General features: G+C 48.7%; 1 protein-coding gene across 1 annotated transcript; it reads left to right on the plus strand.

The window, feature by feature from the left end:
• Positions 1 to 11,884: 11,884 nt before the first annotated feature.
• On the plus strand, positions 11,885 to 14,644 carry SPN (sialophorin). Its single transcript, XM_045992510.1, has 2 exons — positions 11,885 to 11,953; positions 12,323 to 14,644. Exon 2 carries the CDS (start codon positions 12,351 to 12,353, stop codon positions 13,803 to 13,805), a length of 1,455 nt encoding a protein of 484 aa, XP_045848466.1. The 5' UTR covers positions 11,885 to 11,953; positions 12,323 to 12,350; the 3' UTR covers positions 13,806 to 14,644.
• Positions 14,645 to 19,832: the final 5,188 nt, after the last annotated feature.

Below are 19,832 nucleotides of genomic sequence, written 5' to 3' on the forward strand. Positions count from 1 at the left end.
ATGCATTTTCTGCATTTATTGAAATGATCATATAGTTGTTACTCTTCATTTTGTTAATGTGGGATCATATTGATTGATTCGCGGATGTTGAATCATCCTTGCATCTCTGGGATAAATACCACTTAATGATGGCATATGAACCTTTTAATGTATTGTTGAATTCAGTTTGCTAATATTTTGTTGTGAGTTTTTGTGTCTATGTTCATCAGGGATATTGGTCTATAATTTTCTTTTCTTGTAATCTCTTTGTCTGATTTTGGTATCATGGTAACGCTCACCCTATAAAATGAGTTCGGAGGTAGTCCCTCCTCTTCTATTTTTGTAAGAGTTTGAGAACAATTTGTATTAATTCTTCTTTAAATGTTTGGTAGAATTCATGAGTGAAAGTATCTGGTCCAGGACTTTTGTTTGTTGGGAGATTTTTGGTCACTGATTCAATTTCCCTCCGGTGATCAGTCTGTCAGATATTTTATTTCTTCACAGTTCAGTCTTGGTAGGTTGTAGGTTTCTAGGAATTTATCCCTTTCTTCTAGGTTGTCCAATTTGTTGGCATGTAATTGTTCATTGTAGTCTCTCAAGATCCTTTGTACTTCTGTATTATCCATTGTAATGTCTCTTTTTTCATTTCTGATTTCATCCTGTGTTTTTTGGGCTCAGGTGCCTTCTATGCCTTCGGAAAGAGGGAAGTCATAATTGGCATCTTTGGGAATTGTGAAGTGTCTGGGCATGAGTAAATGTTTCAATCTCCATCAAAAAGAACAAATTGTGGGGTGCCTGGGTGGTTCAGTGAGTGAAAGCCTCTGACTTCAGTTTGGGTCATGATCTCGGGGTCCTGGGATCGAGCCCGACATCGGGTTTTCTGCTTGGCAGGGAGCCTTCTTCTGCCTCTCTCTCTGCCTGCCTCTCTGCCTACTTGTGTTCTCTGTCTGTCAAATAAATAAATAAAATCTTAAAAAAAAAAAAAGAGGGGCGCCTGGGTGGCTCAGTGGGTTAGGCCTCTGCCTTTGGCTCCGGTCGTGATCTCGGGGTCCTGGGATCGAGCCCCACATCGGGCTCTCTGCTCGGCAGGGAGCCTGCTTCCCCTTCTCTCTCTGCCTGCCTCTCTGGCTGCTTGTGATCTCTCTCTGTCGAATAAATGAATAAAATCTTTAAAAAATAAAAAATTTTTAAAAAAGAACAAATTGCATCAAAAATTTTAAAATATATAAGAAGGGGCAACTGGGTAGCTCAGTCAGTTATGCGTCTTCGACTCTTGATTTCGGCTCGGGTCATGATCTCCGGGTCATGAGATAGAGCCCATGTTGGGTTCCACACTGGGTGTGGAACCTGCTTAAAGATTATCTTTTGGGGCGCCTGGGTGGCTCAGTGGGTTGAAGCCTCTGCCTTTGGCTCAGGTCATGATCCCAGGGTCCTGGGATCCCAGGGTCCTGGGATTGAGCCCCGCATCGGGCTCTCTGCTTAGCAGGGAGTCTGCTTCCCCTCTTTCTCTGCCTGCTCTCTGCCTACTTGTGATCTCTGTCTGTCAAATAAATAAATAAAATCTATAAATAAATAAATAAAATCTAAAAAAAAAAAAGATTATCTCTTTCCCTCTCCCTTTGCCCCTCAGCATGCCCTTTCTCTGTCTCTCAAATAAATAAATGACTTTCTACCAATTCTTCTTTAAAAATAAATAAAATAAAATACATAGGAATAAATTTAGCCAAGGAGTCTTTTATTGGAATCTGTCTGAAAGTACATGTTTCTCAGCTGAGTGAGTGTCTGATGTTATTTCTCTTCCTTTTTTTTTTTTTTTTTTTTTTTTTTTTTTTTTGGTGGTCTCCTCCTGGTGTGGTTAGCTCTAGCCTTCTAGCCTCTTGAACTGATCTTCTGTCTCTCTGTGGTGAGCACTACTCATTTTCTACCAAAATCCAATCATCCCCTCTCCCACTGCTAACGTGGCTATACCTCATTTCTCAGCCTTTCTTGAAGTTAGGCATGATCATCTGACTACGTTTTCAACAACAGAATGTTTTGAAATTGATGTTTGAGACTTTCAGGCAAACAGGGGCACCTGGCTGGCTTAGTAGAGCATGTGACTCTTGATCTCAGGGTCATGAGTTCAAGCCCCATGTTGGGTATAGAGATTACTTAAATAAATAAATCTTAAAAAAGAAAGACTTCTAGCTGGGGCGCCTGGGTGGCTCAGTGGGTTAAAGCCTCTGCCTTCGGCTCAGGTCATGATCCCAGGTTCCTGGGATCGAGCCCCGCATCGGGCTCTCTGCTCCGCTGGGAGCCTGCTTCCCTTCCTCTCTCTGCCTACTTGTGATCTCTCTCTGTCAAATAAATAAATAAAATCTTAAAAAAGAAAGAAAGAAAGAAAGACTTCTAGGCATACATCTAAGAAGGTGGGCAAGGCATGCCTCCTGCATACTCTCTTTTCTTCCTGCCAGTTAAAACTCAAGACAGTAGATTTATCTAAGCACCAGTGGATGGCACAAAAGTGAGGAGGAAGTGATCTGGTCCCTGAGTGATGTGAGATACAGAGCTGCCTCACCAGCACCACCACTTAACTTGGACTTGTTTACATTAAAGACAAACAATCTACTTTGTTCTTTTGGCCACCTCTTTGTTATAACACATAGCTTTGTCTGAAATAATTTTGTCTTATATATTGTCTTTCATATTTTCTCCCCCACTTTCCACCTTTGAAGGGTCCTATTTGGGGGGATAGTTTCTTGATTTTATATTCTAATACTTTTATTAATTCAGTATCACAGTTTTAATTTCTAAGAATTCAATCTTGCATGCTCTTTCTCTTTAATAGCATCCTGTTCTTATTTTAAGGAAGCAATATCTTCTCAATTTCTCCAAGAATATGAGACCTTCCTTCCTTCCATTTTCTTTATATAACTCCTACTGTTTCCTCAATGATTATTTTTCAGTTTGTTATATACGTTTAATAAATCTTTACTACATCCTTTTTTGTTTTTTTAAGTAGGTTCCACACCCAGTGTGGAGCCCAATATGGGGCTTAAACTTACAATGACTGTGGATCAAGGCCCGAGCCGAGATCAGGAGTGAGACACCCAGCCAAATGAGCCACCCAGGTGCCTCAGTGCTCTTAACTACGAGTAACTAAAGAACTAGCTTCGAGGAAGACCACAGAAGGGCACAGGTGGTATTCAGGGCCTGCCGATCCAGCTTTTACAATGCCTCGGGGATCCCATGCTCTTTGTCTCCCTACTCTGCCACTCACATCACCATCTAAGGGCTGGTTCTTTCCAGAGTTGTTGGGTGTGTCTTTAATCATCTCTAGTGGGAGAGGGAAATCAGTGGCCCTTGTTTTCTTTTAAAAGCAAAGAACTGGGGTGCCTGGGTGGCTCAGTCTGTTAAACATCTTCCTTCGGCTCTGGTCATGATCCCAGGGTCCCGGGATAGAGCCCTGCATCGGGATCCCTGCTCAGTTCGGAGTCGGCTTCTCCTTCTCCCACTCCCCCATTCATGCTCTCTCTCTCTCTCTGTCTCTCTCTCAAATAAACAAATAAAATCTTTTAAAAAATAAAAATAATAAAAGTAAAGAACTTTCCAAGAAGCCTCCCTTTCTTCATTTCACTGGCTATAACTGGGTCACATTTCCCTTTCTAATCATGGGCAAGGGTTAAGGTAGTTCCTTTAAATTAAGCAAACTTTCTTTCTTTCTTTCTTTTCCTTCCTTCTTTCTTCCTCTCTCTCTCTCTCTCTCTCTCTCTCTGTTAGTAATCTCTACACCCAACATGAAGATCAATCCTACAACCCCAAGATCAAGAGTGACACACTCCACTGACCGAGCCAGCTAGGTGCCCCTAACCAGGCTTTCCCGGGGGCTGAAGGAGGGCTCACTATTCTCGATATGCATGGAGGGTACATCTTTGAACAAATTGGGGTTCTTTAGCTGAGAGAGAGACAGAATGGTTGATGGTATAGTTTCATTTTGGTGCTTTCTTTCCACTTTGCCAGGCTTCTTTGAATGTCTGGTATTTCTTCAAAGTCCTTTCATCCTTCAGAGTGAGCCACTAAAACACTAACTGGGGCTTTCAGAACTGGAGTGGGGCATTCTAACTTAGAGACTGGATTTTCAAGTCCCCCTCCCCACCCTTTTTTATTTTTTTTTAAGATTTTACTCATTTACTTGACAGAGAGAGAGATCACAACGTAGGCAGAGAGGCAGGCAGAGAGAGAGGGAGGCAGGCTCCCCACTGAGCAGAGAGCCGGATGACGACTCGGGGCTCAATCCCAGGACCCTGGGATCATGACCTGAGCCGAAGGCAGAGGCTTTAACCCACTGAGCCACCCGCCCTTTTTATTTGTGAGAAATAATTTTAAAAATATTATATTATATATTATAAATAATAAATATATAAATAATATAATAATAAATAATTTAAAAATAATAAAAAGGGTGCCCCCACCCTTTTTATTTTTGAGAAAAACTCTTGGATTAGCACCAAACTATTCCTCAGTAAAATCAAGTGTTCAGATCCTACTAGAAAATAAATAATTTTTTTAAAGATTTTATTTATTTATTTGACAAATAGAGATCACAAGTGGGCAGAGAGGCAGGCAGAGAGAGGGGGAAGCAGGCTCCCTGCTGAGCAGAGAGCCCGATGCGGGGCTCGATCCCAGGACCCTGAGATCATGACCTGAGCCAAAGGCAGATGCTTAACCGACTGAGCCACTCAGATGCTTCCCAAATCATATAACCTTTAAAAGGAAAGACAATTAATGGTTTTTTTATTGTTAGACTGCAATTCTGGACCAGCCAGTGAGATGCAGCAAATATGTTACTGGGTTGTAAATAAGTTACTGGGTTGTATCCAGTCAGGTAACCACTGGCCACATGTGGTTTTCAAGTACTTGAAATGTAGCAAGTTACTTGCAACAGAGGAACTGAATTTTAAGATCTTATTTAATTTTCACTGATCTAAATTAAAATAGCCCCATGTGGCTAGTCACTGCCGTTTTGGGTAGGACAGCTCCAGACAATGCCAGAAGAGAACCCGAGTACGGTCTATCCTGAGCCCTATAAAAGCAAACGTACACATAACAGATCTTGGACGGAAGAGAGCTAAGGGAAGGGAAGCTGCGAAGTGACGATGGCGGCTTCATTACAGCCCACGTGTATAGCACTGGCACTGTTCCAGCCACTGCCCACGTGGACAGCCCACAGGACAGGGCTGCCTGGCAGATACTGCCCCGGGCAACCTCTTCTCATGAATGAGCACGGCAGACACAGGAAGGCCACATCGATGCCCAGGATCACACACTCTCAGCTGGTGCCTGAGCCTGGGTCTGGCTCAGAAACTCTGGCCCCAGAGTCCACTTCCTTAACCACTGTGCAGTGGAGCTTAACTAGATGGCCACAGACAGCGCTACTATCTAAAATAACACAACTTTAGAGGCACCTGGTGGCTCAGTCGTTAAGTGTCTGCCTTCATCTCAGGTCATGGTCCCAGGGTCCTGGGATCGAGCCCCGCATCAGGCTCCCTGCTCCATGAGAAGCCTTCTTCTCCTTCTCCCACTCCCCCTGCTTGTGTTCCCTCTTGCTGTGTCTCTCTGTCAAATAAATAAATAAAATATTTAAAAATAATAAAATAAAATAACACAACTTTAGTTACAGATGCAAAGGGCCTGAAAAAAGGATGTAGTTGACCTGGGAAGTGGGCCAGGGCCAGTGGGTCAAATGTTCAGCCACTGAGCTGGAAGCTGGTAGATTATGGCAGGCAGAATGGGGGTATGGTAAGAACTAGCTGAATTAGCAGCCTGTTTAGGGATATGGATCCATTGGAAGAACTGAGACTAGAATAAGTTAAAAACATTAAAAAAAAAAATTTTTTTTCCCTGACCGTGACTTGGGGAGGAGACTGATCATTGGTGATAAATCCTCTGTATTTATAATATCATTACTTTGATTTAAAAATACCAACCAATTTTGTCCAGTGAATAAATTAGTACATAGACATCTCTGGCCAGATGGAAATTCCCCGGAGAACAAGGGCTGCCTGCCTGTCCTGTCCCTGGACAGGGTTATGGATGCAAAAAAAGGGCCTCAGGGCCCCAAAACAAGACCACATCCTGGCTCCCTGGACCCCGCCCACCTGGAAGATCAGAATCGGACTTATCAATTCGGTTCTTATTACATGAGCTATTAGACACTAAGTTCTCACTAACTTAATCTAATCCGCCCCCAAATTTTGGAAAAATAGCATTATTATCCCTATTTTACAGATGAGGAAACTGAGGCAGAGGGATGAATTGACTGAGCCTAGGCCACACAGAGAGGAGGTGACACAGCTCAGGTGCCCCGGTCCCCTCTCCTGTGGCTTTCCTGGCACCCCACGTCAAAGCAGGGGAGGAGAGGCTGCCCTGCGCCAACTCCTATCTGCTGCGGTGTCTGGCAGGAAATGGCTCTTCAAGGACCTGCTCAAGGTCAGAGCTGCAAGTCCAGACCCTGGTGAGGAACGGTGGGTGGAGGTGGGGGTGGGGTGCAGATATCTTCATAGAACACAAGTGGCTTGCAGTGCTCCAAAGTTCCAAAGCCTTCGACCACCCGGGATGGCCTCCAGGAAGTCCGGGTGGGTGCTGGGGTTCCCGGAGCTCCCACCCCTCCACCCCTTCCTCGCCCAGCTCTCTCTGGCCTGCTGGATGCCCTCTCTTTCTCTTAACCAGGCAACTGCCCATCCCCTATCCCGGAGCACCTGCTGTGTAGGAAGCACTTTCCAGGGGCCCCTGGTACAGGACAGGCTTGTCCAGTCACGAAGCTTACGTCCTGGGGGCAGAAAGGCAGAAACAAGATAAGAAGGTAGATACAGCGGGGCACCTCTGCCTTCCATGAAGCCTTTGCCTTTGGCTCAGGTCATGATCCCACGGTCAAGCCCCGATTCAGGCTCTCTGCTCAGCGGGGAGCCTGCCTCCCCACCCCCTCTCTCTGCCTGCTCTCTGCCTACTTGTGATCTCTGTCTGTCAAATAAATAAATAAAATCTTCAAAAAAAAAAAAAAGAAAGAAAGTAGATAGAGCAAATGACAAGGTGTGGAGTGTGGCAGAGAGAAAGGAGGGGTGGGATGGAGGGAGGGTGTGGAATTTTAAACAGGGTGAAGCCATCCGGAGAAGGTAACATTTGAGCCAAAACTTGTGAGAAAGGGAGCCGTCCAGCTACCTGAGTAAAGAGCCTTCCAAGCGGGGCCACTACTGTCCCAAGACCCCAAGGCGGACATTCTTCAGAAGCAAGAATGGGTGGCAGGGGCAGAGGGAATCCTGGCCGGAGAGGGAGGCAGTGGTCTCGTTGACCATTCTGAGGACTGGAGTCGGGTGGGAGCGGTCTCAGGGTTTGAAGCAGCGACGAGATTGGCCCAGGGAGGCAGCAGGGCAGGTGAGCAAGAGTAGCCAGATTCTGGATCTTTCTAAGTTGTTTTATTTTGAAAACGTTCAAACTCAGAAAAGCTGCAAGGATAAAACAGTGAACACCCATCTGCCTTCTGCATGGCTTTACTACCGGTTTATTTTATATTTTATTTTATTTTTTAACATGTCCCCTGCTGTATGCCTAAGCAAATGACAGTTTGGTGATGGAATTTTCAGTATGGCATTTGGGTACATCTTTAAAACTTTGTGGTTCTCAGAAGCCCCTTCTGGGTCTTCTTTGTTCTTGAATTCAGGGACCCGTGATGACCCCACCCAGCACTTTTGTTAAAGGCCCCTAATTATTATTATTATTTTTTAAGATTTTATTTATTTATTTGACAGACAGAGATCACAAGTAGGCAGAGAGGCAGGCAGAGAGAGGAGGAAGCAGGCTCCCTGCTGAGCAGAGAGCCCGATGTGATGCAATGAGATGCAGGGCTCAATCCCAGGACCCCTGGACCACGACCTGAGCCAAAAGCAGAGGCTTTAACCCCCTGAGCCACCCAGGTGCCCCTGGTCCTTTTTAAAGTTCATGTTCCTTCCATTAATTGAGTTCATGTCTCTAAATGCAGCGTAGTAATTAAGTACCCGACCCTGGTATTACCTGGGTGATCTTTATCTTGGGCCTTGAGCCCTTAGACCAACCTGTTTATGTTTTTTTTTTTTTTTAAGATTTTATTCATTTATTTGAGAGAGATCATGAGCAGGGGGAGCAGCAGAAGGAGAGGGAGAAGCAGGCTCCTTGAGGAGTCTGGAACCTGATGCGGGGCTCCATCCCAGGATCCCAGGATCGTGACCTTTGCCAAGGCAGACGCTTAACCAACTGAGCCACCCAGGTGCCCTAACCTGGCTTTGAAGCTCACCTCTAGCACTTGCTGGTTGTCTGAGCCTTGAAAAGTCTCTGAGCTGTTTTGTTTCTCACTTTCTTCACCTGGGAGGTGAGGGTAATGATATGTACCTTACAGAGAGGTTGTGAGGAGTGAAGTTTCTGTCAATAGGAAGTGCTTGACACTGAGCTGGGCCTGTTCTGGGTCAGGCTATATAATCTCTCTGTCCGTGGCCCCTCATTTGTAAAATGGGCTTGCGGTGAGGAGCAGCTAGAACCCTGCCCAGAGGACCTTTGGTTCTGTCCCCGGCCAACAGCTGCTCCCTGTTTGCTCAGTATTGCTCTCCTGGGATGTCTTGAGGGCCGTGAACATGACATGTTCGGATTCCCATTGTCTCTCCCTCCACCCCACTGTCTACTGCTTGTGGGGATAGGCCCTATTTCTTGAGCATTCAGGCTGGAGCCTGGATCCATCCTCCTTTCTGCTCTGCCCAGAACCGCCACCCCACATGGAGCCCCACACAACTTTGTCAGTGGTAATCTGGCTGGAATGACATTTTGCCGAAAATACTTTTCGCTTTAGGGCGCCTGGGTGGCTCAGTTGGTTGCGTCACTGCCTTCGGCTCAAGTCATGATCCCAGAATCCTGGGACGGAGTCCCACATCGGGCTCCCAGCTCTGCGGAGAGTCTGCTTCTCCCTCTGACCTTCTCTCCTCTCACCTCTCTCTCACTCTCTCAAATAAATAAATGAAATCTTTTTTTTTAACTGTTTTGTTTTTTTTTAAGATTTTATTTATTTATTTGACAGACAGAGATCACAAGTAGGCAGAGAGGCAGGCAGAGAGAGAGGAGGAAGCAGGCTCCCCGCTGAGCAGAGAGCCTGACAAGGGGCTCGATCCCAGGACCCTGGGATCATGACCTGAGCTGAAGGAGAGGCTTTAACCCACTGAGCCAACCAGATGCCCCAAATAAATGAAATCTTTAAAAAAAAAATTTTTTTTAATGCCTTTGGCTTCAGTAATTTTCTTATTTTTAAATGATTTTTAAATGTCTTTTCCACTGAGCTTTTTGGTTTTTTCCCCTTTCTTTCTTTTTATTTTATTTTATTTATTTAAGTAATCTCTATGCTCAATGCAGAGCTCGAACCCCCAACCCCGGGATCAAGAGCCCCATACCCCTCTGTGAACCAGCCAGGTTCCCCACCCCCAACCTTAGTAATTTTTTGAAGATTGGGAAATTGAGAATCTTTGTGTAGTCTTACAAATAATTTTGTTGACTTTTTAGAATTTAAAAAAAAAATCTAACCTTCAATTACTTTCCAGCCAATTATTTGTACTTTTCTGTTCACCACAGCAAGATGTCGAAATAACCTAAGTGTCTGACAATGGAATGGTTTCTTTCCTTCCTTTTTCTCTTTCTTTCTTCTTTTCTTCTTTCTTTTGTTCAGTAAGTACAGAACAGGATGTACCAAAGATTTACTATGACAGATGACAAGCATATATGTTTGCGTAAACACAGGCACAAAACACGACTTTGTTATGAAGGCTCCTCCCGCGGCAGAGTTTGGAGGTTTTCCTCTTATTCCATCCTGACTGTCAGGAGAGGCAATCCCCTGCAGCCCTGAGCACCCCTGTGCCCTCCCGAGAGCACGCCCAGACCACCAGGTCCGGCCAATCTACCTCCCAGCAACTTCTCAGGGCTGTGTTTGTGGTGAGTAACTCTGAGGGATGAAGGCTAACTTTCCACCTGCTCAGGTAGAGGCAAATGCCCCCAGCTCCATGTTCCTCAGCTGCAGGGCAAGCTTCTCTGTGTCACCCCCTTGGGACTTGAGGGAAAGGAGAACTGATGCAAATATTATGCCCCTGCTGTTTGCTCTGCTGTGAGTAATAGATTCCTCTGTCCCAGACCCAGGGATCTCATGTATCTGCGTCAGACTAACTCTTTAGCTTGAGAGCAGGGTATAACCCCGGGCCCTGAGAGGAGCCTGTTCAATCATTTATCACATACATATACTATCGCCTTTAGAATACGAAAATTGGTTTTGGTTTTTTAAGAGGAAAGGCAAAACAAAACAAAACAAAGCAAAACCAGACATACACAGAAAGTCAAAGCTTGCACAACAGAAGAGAGTAGGGGCGCCTGGGTGGCTCAGTTGGTTAAAGGTCTGCCTTCAGCTCAGGTCAAGATCCCAGGGTCCTGGAATGGAGCCCAGCATCAGGCTCAGCAGGGAGCTCCCTCTCCCTCTGTTTCTTCCCCTGCTTATGCTCACTCTCTCTCTCTCTTTCAAATAAATAAATAAATAAATAAATAAATAAATAAATAAATAAATAGAATCTTTAAAAAAAATCATTTAAAAGTCAGAAGAGAAAAAAATTAAATTAAATTAAATTAAAAAGAGGGCTACCCGGGTGGCACAGTTGGTTGAACATCAGAATTTTGACTTTGGCTCAGGTCATGATCTCAAGGTGGTAAGACCAAGCCCTGCATTAGGCACTGTGCTCAGCATGGAGTCTGCTTGGGATTCTCTCCCTCACCCTCTGTTCCTCCTCTTGCACGCACATGCACATTCTCTCTCTCAAATAAATAAATAAGATGTGTATATTTTTTATAGATTTTAATTATTTCTGCGAGAGAAAGAGTGAGAGAAAGAGGGATTGAGAAAACGAGTTGGGGGAGGGACAGAGGGAGAAGCAGACATTCTGCAGAGCAGGGAGCCAATGTGGGACTTGATCCCAGAACCTTGGGATCACCTGAGCCGAAGACAGACGCTTAACCAGCTGAACCACCCAGCCACCTATAAATAAAATATTTTTTAAAAATAAAAAGAAAGAAAAAAGAAATATATATATACACACACACATATATATATACATACATACCCAAAAAAAAAAGAGGAGGAGAAAAAAATTTAAAGGAAATTCAGAAAACAGCAGCCATCCAAAGAAGAAAATAAAGAAGCCTATTCACACTTATCAAAAGAAACTAGATTAATGCCCCAATAGATATTTTTCCAGACTGTTTTCCATATAGAGTCCTATATCTTTATTAGTCTTCCATAAAAATAAAATTGTAACCTAATGAGAGCTTAGTAACCACCTTGGTCTAGCTAAGCACCCCACAGACTGGGGGCCATGGTAGTGACATCCCCCCCACCAGCTTCTTGAGCCCATCAGGGATTGCCAGTCTACAAAGGCTTTCGCTGCCCCCCACCCTGGTACTTCCTGGGAACTCTCGGGGCAGGAAACGGTGCTACCCTGGCTTTGGGCCTGACAGCTTGGGGACCACAGATGCAAAGGAAACCACCCTCCCCTCCCATCTCCTCCTCCGCACCCCGTTGTTGTCAAGCATGCCTCCGCATCACCCCAGCTCTGACCCTCATCCCTATCCCGCTTCACCCCTGGCCATCCCAATTCCCGGCTAAGCACCCGTTCCAGATCCCCCCCCCCCCCCACAAACCCCTCTTGCCTTGGCTGGGACCCCAGAGCACCCTTCCCCCGCACCGTCTCAGACCTAGAAAGAGCAAGTGATGGAGCCATCATCACGGCAGCTGTGGGAGCACTGTGGGTGGGGCAGGATGCTGGGGTGGGGTGGGTGGAGCCAGGGCCACTTCCTTTCCCCCTGGGGCCCATCTGCCCAGTCCTGCTCCCGCTTCAGGAGGAGTTGGAGCTGGCCTGGACCCAACCTTGTGCCCTCACCGAGTGAGCTGGTAAGGGGAACAACCTGGGGGCCAGGGGCCTTTGTGGACCTGGGAATATGCTATGGCTTGGAAAGATCCTTGTAGATGATGGGAAGAGAGGACCAGGCGCCATCAGGGCCAAATAGGGTCGGGGAAGGGGCGGGAGGGGGGGCCGTTGCCGGAGCACAAGCAGCCCAGGCCTGAGGGGGCCTGTGGGTCTGAGGGGATAGCAGATCCGCCAGCATCTGTCCCCTTGTTCTTTCTGATAATAGTAAAAGCAAGGGTGGAAAAAGCCGTTAAACCACAAGTTAGGCCTGGCAGTTAGCAGGGAAGTGGGCAGAAGGGGAGGGCCTGGCCAGGTTCTCCCCCTCAGCTCTTACTGTGTGTGTATTTCTTCAGCTTCCCACCGTCAGTGCCCCTCCTGCCCATGCCTGCTGCCATGAGGATGACCCTGTTTCTCCTCCTTCTTGGGAGCATCTGGACTCAAGAGGTGATTCCAGAGCCTCAGGACATCACAGCCACTTCGGAGAAGTCTGTACCGGGAGGGTCCTCTGTTTCTCTGGCCTCAACTGTCTCTGAGGCTGAGAACCTCGACTTAGCGACCCCCAACCCTATGACAACGAAGTTCCCTGAGGAGAGCAACAGCACCACGCACCAGGTCTCCTCACCTTCCTCAGATCCCCATACAACCAATGAGGTGTCCTTTCCTGAGGCGTCCACTGCTGCCACCAGTGACCTCCACGTACCCGACCGAGCAGTCTTCTGGAAAGTTTCCACCCAGGAGTCAACAAGCCTGGAAATTAATGCGAACGGTAACCCTGCTGAAACACCAAGAAACTATCTGGCACTCCACGTTGTGACTGATGGAACCGTGACACCTGTCTCTCTGGAGACCTCTGACGGACCCGGTGGACCCCCTGTCACCATGGCAACTGGCACTTTGGAGACCTTTGATGTAACCAGTGGACCCCCTGTCACCATGGCAACTGGCACTTTGGAGACCTTTGATGTAACCAGTGGACCCCCTGTCACCACGGCAACCAGCTCTCTGGAGACCTTTGATGTAACCAGTGGACCCCCTGTCACCACGGCAACCAGCTCTCTGAAGACCTTTGATGTAACCAGTGGACCCCCTGTCACCATGGCAACCGGCTCTCTGGAGACCTCTGACGGAGCCAGTGGACCCCCTGTCACCATGGCAACTGACACTTTGGAACCCTCTGACGGAGCCAGTGACCCCCCTGTCACCATGGCAACCGGCACTCTGGAGACCTTTGATGTGGACAGTGGACCCCCTGTCACCATGGCAACCGGCTCTCCGCGGATCCCCAAGGGGACCCATGGCTCCCCCTTCTCCACAGTAAAAATACTCGCTGTGACTACGTCAGCGTCCCTCAAAGACACACGCAGTACCCAACTTCCAGATCAGGGGACAAAGGGCACCCTGCTGGTGGCTGTGCTTGTGGCCCTGCTGGTGGTCCTTGTCCTCATGATCCTACTCCTTCTGTGGCGCCATCGGCAGAAGAGGAGGACGGGAGCCCTGACGCTAAGTGGGGGTGGCAAGCGCAATGGGGTGGTGGACGCCTGGGCTGGGCCGGCCCCGGTGCCCGACGAGGAGGCCCTGATGATGGGCCCCGCAGGAGGCTCTGGGGGCGAGAAGGGCCCTGGGGCACCTGTGGGGGACGGGGCCGGCCGGCAGCCCACCCTCACCACGTTCTTCGACAGGCGCAAGTCTCAGCAGGGCTGCCTGGAGCTGGGGGAGCTGAAGTCCGGCTCAGCCCCGCTCCTGCAGGGGGAGGAGGAGCCGCTGGTGGGCAGCAAGGATGATGAGGCTGCGGAGTGCCAGGGAGCCGGGGAGGCCGAGGCCCCTCAGTGCTTGTGAGGACCGAGAGCGGAGGCCAGTTCCCACCTTCCATCTTCTTCCAGCTGCCTCGTCGCCAGCATGTTCATCCTGAACCCCATCCAGCTTCTGAACCCCGGGGTCTTCCCGCCGGCGCCCGCCTCGGGTGCCCAGGGCCCTGTACCACGGGACGTTTCCAGACTGAATCCATCACCCTTCCTCATCCACTCTGACTTCTCCCCACCGCCCTCCCCATGTTTAGTCCTGCTGAGTCTCCCCAGTAATGAACTTCTTAGATGGATGATTTCTCGGAGGACTCCCCAGGGACCCCAGCGTGTAGGAAGGAGGGCGGAAGCAAACTCCCGCCTCCGATCGCTCTGAAAAGTACTTTTTGGTCCCATAGATTAGGACAGTCCTGCTGGGTCAGGCCAGGACCCTCCTTTAACAGCGTGCGGTGCTCTGTCGGAGGGGTCCCCTGGAGTCACCCAGCTGTGCTCCCAGGTGTGCCCTTGGTCCGCGCTGCCACCCTCCCTCCACCTGCGGACGGAGGCGGCCAGAGGCGGCCGCTGCTACTCCTCCCAAGGGCAAGGGTGAGAAGGGTTTCCAGGCAGGTCAAGTTCTCAGAAACCCCAGCACCTGCGTGGGTCCAGGCATGGGTGCTGTTGGTGTGCAGGAGGCCCGGCCTTGGCTCTGTGTGTGAAGTTGTGAGGGTGAGTACAGTGGTGTGATGACCGGTGGGGAGGAGCGCAGGACGGGCTGTCCGAGGGGCCACCCTGAGGAACTGCTAAGAACGCTGGGCCTCGTCTTGGCTTGGGTGGGGTGGAAGTAGCAGATTTACTCGTCTGCAGCCCAATAAAGACTGTGGGGCCTGAGAGAAAGTCTGCGTGTGTGACCCAAGTGTGGTTCTTCAGCTCAGGCGCCGTCTGTCCTGCTCAGCCTCCCCCGCCCCCGCCTGCTTGCTTTCCAGGAAGGGGGGGAGGAGGGCTGAAGGCGGGGAGCTTGCTGTTACCCAGGTACTGTGTTTGTATCTCATCTTCCCCAGGGAGGGGGCGAGCTCCTTCCCTTCTCCAAGGGCGATCGGTGAGACTGGCAGGCGCTCAGAACCAGGAGCTTCCCCTATGGCTCCAGGGTGGGATGCAATGGGGGGACAGGGGTGCAGAGGGACAAGACCCCACCCCTGGCCAGAGCCTGGGGGCCCTCATGAGCCAAAGGCGGTTGGTACTTCCCCAGGACAATGAGGAAATTTACAAAGAGGAAGTTGTTGACTCAGACGGGCTCAGTGGCTGAGGGACAGGTTGACCTACAATAAGAGAGGTCCTTGGGAAGGGGAGGAGTGTGACTACCCCATGCCCGACCTGGGGGGCAGGGATCTGGAAACAGCCTGGGTGCGTCTGTTCCCAAATGGAAGTAGAGGGGAGGGAGATGAAGGGACAGAATGGTGGCCATGGGTCCACGCAGCCACAGTGGTTTGTGCCACCTGTGGTTTGGTCTGGGGACAGGCTGAGCTGGGACGAAAGTGCAGCCTTCACCAGCCAAGTCAGGCACCACGGGGCTGAGTGCCTTTTCGCAGCTGTCACTGGGAGCTATTTGGACGGGCCTTAGCCCCAGCAACAGGGGCGAGTTCCCAGAGTCCCTTAGACACACCGCAACTGTTGTTTCCGATTTGCCAAACCAAGAGCCCCGATCTCAGGTTTAGAAAATACTGTCACGAACTCCAAAGCCATCAGCTCCACCTCCTCTCAATGGACACATGCAATCACTCCCCCCCCAAAAAAGTGACCCCCCAGACACTTCCATCCTCTGCCCATGATGGTCCCAGTGACCCTTCTAAAAGGCCACTCTGGGGGCGCCTGGGTGGCTCAGTCGGTTAAGCCGCTGCCTTCAGCTCGGGTCACGATCCCAGTGTCCTGGGATTTTATTTATGTATTTGACAGAGAGAGAGAGATGCAGTGAGAAAGGGAACACAAGCAGGGAGAGTGGGAGAGGGAGATGCAGGCTTCCCTACAAGGAGGGAGCCCCATGTGGGACTCGATCCAAGGACCCTGGGATCATGACCTGAGTTGAAGGCAGACGCTTAACGACTGAGCCACCCAGGCATCCCTGCAATTACTTTTCTGAACTATTACCGGTTTCTGGGTCCTGGGCAGATCCTGAAGGAAATGGTGTGGGGGAGGATAGGTAAGACTCCCAACAGGGCTCTGACAGCCCGGAAAATAACATGATATGTAAAAAGTGTTCAAATAGAGGTACAGGCAAAACTTTGTGAGTGCACCCAAAAAAGGGAGTGAGACATTGCTCCTGAGGGACGGGTAGGAACCTCCAAAACCCAAGAGCTGACTTAGCTGAGAGTCTTGTTCAAGGACTTTGAGGCACCGCTATGCTCCCAGTGGCCGTCGTACCACCAAGTGGTGGGGCCTCAGTAAATATTCATTTGAATGAATGAATGGTGCTAAAAACCACGCTCTCAAAACCTACGCAATGACTTTGAAAAATGTCTACAATATAACATTACCAGGGAACGAAAGCTAGTTACTAATCTGTAAGTAAGTATGAATCTAATTTTGTAATAAAAATGCAAAAACAGAGGGGCGTCTGGGTGGCTCAGTCGGTTGGTCCGACTTTTGATTTCAGCTCAGGTCCTGATCTCAGGGTCACGGGATCGAGCCCCGTGTCAGGCTCCACAGTCAGTGAGGAATCTGCTTAAGATTTCTCTCTCTCGGGGCGCCTGGGTGGCTCAGTGGATTAAGCCGCTGCCTTCAGCTCAGGTCATGATCTCAGGGTCCTGGGATCGAGCCCCGCGTTGGGCTCTCTGCTCCGCAGGGAGCCTGCTTCCTCCTCTCTCTCTGCCTGTCTCTCTGCCTACTTGTGATCTCTCTCTCTGTCAAATAAATAAAATAAAATCTTTAAAAAAAAAAAATTTCTCTCTCTCCCTCTGCCCCTCTCTGCCCTTGTATGTTCGAGCTCTCACTCTCTCAAATAAACAAATAAATCTTTTTAAAAAATAAGGAAATAAAATGCAAAAACAAGACATTTATAGAAAAGCAATTTGAAGGGAATATCCCAGATGGTTACTGTGCTTATCCATCAGGAGATAGATTTATGAACGATTTTTTTTGTTTATACTTTTCTGTATTTCCAAGTTTTATATAATAAATGCCTATCACTTTTACAACTAGAAAAAAAATTAAGGCACCCCAAATAAATAAAATCTTAAAAAAAAAAAAAAACTATACAGGGGCACCTGGGTGGCTTAGTGGGTTAAAGCCTCTGCCTTCGGCTCAGGTCATGATCCCAGGGTCCTGGCATCGAGCCCCGCATCGGGTTCTCTGCTGAGCAGGGAGCCTGCTTTCCCTCTCCCCCCCATCCCCACCTCTGCCTGCCTCTCTGCCTACCTGTGCTCTGTCTGTCAAATAAATAAATACAATCTTTTTTTTTTAAGATATTTATTTATTTATTTATTTGACAGAGAGAGAGAGAGATCACAAGCAGGCAGAGAGAGGAGGAAGCAGGCTCCCTGCTGAGCAGAGAGCCCAATGTGGGGCTCGATCCCAAGACCCTGAGACCATGATCTGAGCCGAAGGCAGCGGCTTAACCCACTGAGCCACCCAGGCGCCGCAAATAAATAAAATCTTTTTTTTAAAGACTTTATTTGTTTATTTGACAGAGAGAGATCACAAGTAGGCAGAGAGGCAGGCAGGGAGAGAGAGAGGGAAGCAGGTTCTCTGCTCAGCAGAGATTTTATTTATTTATTTGACAGAGATCACAAGTAGGCAGAGAGGCAGGTGGGGGCAGGGGGGAAGCAGGCTCCCCGCTCAGCAGAGAACCCAATGTGGGACTCGATCCCAGGATCCTGAGATCATGACCTGAGCCAAAGGCAGAGGCCTAACCTGCTGAGCCACCCAGGTGCCCCGGGGAGCGTATATAGTTTAAAATGTTAAAAATATTCATTCTGTCCAGGGGTGCCTGGGTGACTCAGTCATTAAGCATCTGCCTTCAGCTCAGGTCATGATCCCAGAGTCCTGGGATCGAGCCCCACATCGGGGTCCCTGCTCTGCGGGAAGCCTGCTTCTCCCTCTCCCACTCCCCCTGCTTCTGTTCCTTCTCTTGCTGTCTCTCTCTCTCTTTCAAATAAATAAAGTCTTTTTAAAAAAATTCATTCTGTCCAGGCAGTAAAAAGTACACAATACGATTATGGTTCCAAATCAAGCTTTGTCCTACAAAATGAAAATTCCAGAGGGCGAAAGGATTTAGATAGAGAAGGTCATGAGAAATCTATTAGTATAATTCATTTTTACAGACAGGAAAAGGGCCTCCATGCATGATTCTAAGGATGTTTCATTTCTGAAAGTGGATATTTATACCTAAGAGTCCTCTGCATCCCTATTTCTGACCCCGGACCATGTTCCTTTGGGCAGGCAGACCCTGTGAAGTGTGGGCTGCAGGCAAGAGAGGACGCCAGTCAGTTCTGAGTCTTCCAAGGCCTTCTGCTAAGGGAATGTGAAACAGACTCCATCTTTGAGCCCCAAAACTCAGGGGCCGTGCCTGGAGGCAGATTAAGCTGGAACTGTCAATAAAAGAAGAAAGTAAGTTAATCAGAAGATTCTAAGATTCCCAAAGTAGTAGCAAGAGCAGACCTAGCCAAAAGTAGAGAGAAAACTTTCTTTTTTTAAATTTTTAAAAATTTTATTTATTTGACAGACAGAGATCACAAGCAGGCAGAGAGGCAGGCAGAGAGGTGGGGGAAGCAGACTTCCCGCAGAGCAGAGAGCCCGATGCGGGGCTCGCTCCCAGGACCCTGGGATCCCAGGACCCTGACCCAAAGGTAGAGACTTAACCCCCTGAGCCACTCAGGCACCCAAGAAGAAACTTTCAAACCCTAAGAGGGTATTGCTTGAGGATGCTATGCGGTAGGCGGCTGTCCGGTTCTGGGGGAGATCCAGGGTAGAATCATTAGACAGAGCAGCCCAGGGTACTTTGAAGACAATCTATTTGCTCCAGACAGTGTGCTGCAAGTGGGTGTCTGTGTGCCCCAGTTTCCTCAGGTGCTCAGTACCTGCCTGCTGACTTTGTGGATGGCCTGGCTGGACTACAGACCTATCCATCCCAGGAGGTCGGCCACAAAGAGAGGCCCTTCCTCAGTCTCACACTGTAGGTGCTCTGCCTGAAGCCAGACCACCCCCGGCGTGCCCTGGACACATATCTTGACTCCTCGCCAGACTCCTCAACCGTCAAGACTCAGCTCAAATGTCACAGCCTTTGTGAAGCCGCCCTCGCTGCTTCCACCCCGGCAGACACTTCCTTTTTTTAAGATTTTATTTATTTATTTGACAGAGACACAGCAAGAGAGGGAACACGAGCAGGGGGAGTGGGAGAGGGAGAAGCAGACTCCCTGCTGAGCAGGGATCCCAATGGGGGACTCGATCCCAGGACCCTGGGATCATGACCTGAGCTGAGGGCAGAGGCTTAACTGACTGAGCCACCCAAGCATCCCTAGACACAGCATTTCTTCCACAGGGTGTCATGTAACCACACAACACTGAGCTGTAATTATGGCACGGTGTCCCCCCACTCATTAGAGTGGAGCCCCTCCAAATCCACGGCCCATCTTTGTGATTCCAGGGTCCAGGGCCTCGCACACAGTAGCCACTAATATGTGTTTCCTGAATGGAGGGATAAAGGAATTAATGAAAGAATGAATGATGGTTTTAAGTAAACTTGTGGCAAGCTTAGATCTGTATTGGTTTGTTTTTGTTTTCATTTTTATTATTTTAATTTAATTTTATTTTATTTTTATATTTTATTTATTTGACAGAGAGAAATCACAACTAGGCAGAGAGGCAGGCAGAGAGAGAGGAGGAAGCAGGCTCCACATGGAGCCGAGAGTCCGATGCGGGGCTCGATCCCAGGACCCTGGGATCATGACCCGAGCCGAAGGCAGAGGCTTTAACCCACTGAGCCACCCAGGCGCCCCTTGTTTTCGTTTTTAAAGATTTTATTCCTTTATTTAGAGAAAGAGAGAGAGAGAATGCACATGCACTCAAGCTGGGGTGGGGGGGGCAGAGGGAGAGA

This window comes from Meles meles, chromosome 21 (genome assembly GCF_922984935.1).
Source record: "Meles meles chromosome 21, mMelMel3.1 paternal haplotype, whole genome shotgun sequence".
Lineage (NCBI taxonomy): Eukaryota > Metazoa > Chordata > Mammalia > Carnivora > Mustelidae > Meles > Meles meles.

Coding starts and splice junctions, on each gene's coding strand:
- SPN (XM_045992510.1), top strand. CDS start 12,351: ATGCCTGCTGCCATGAGGATGACCCTGTTTCTCCTCCTTCTTGGGAGC.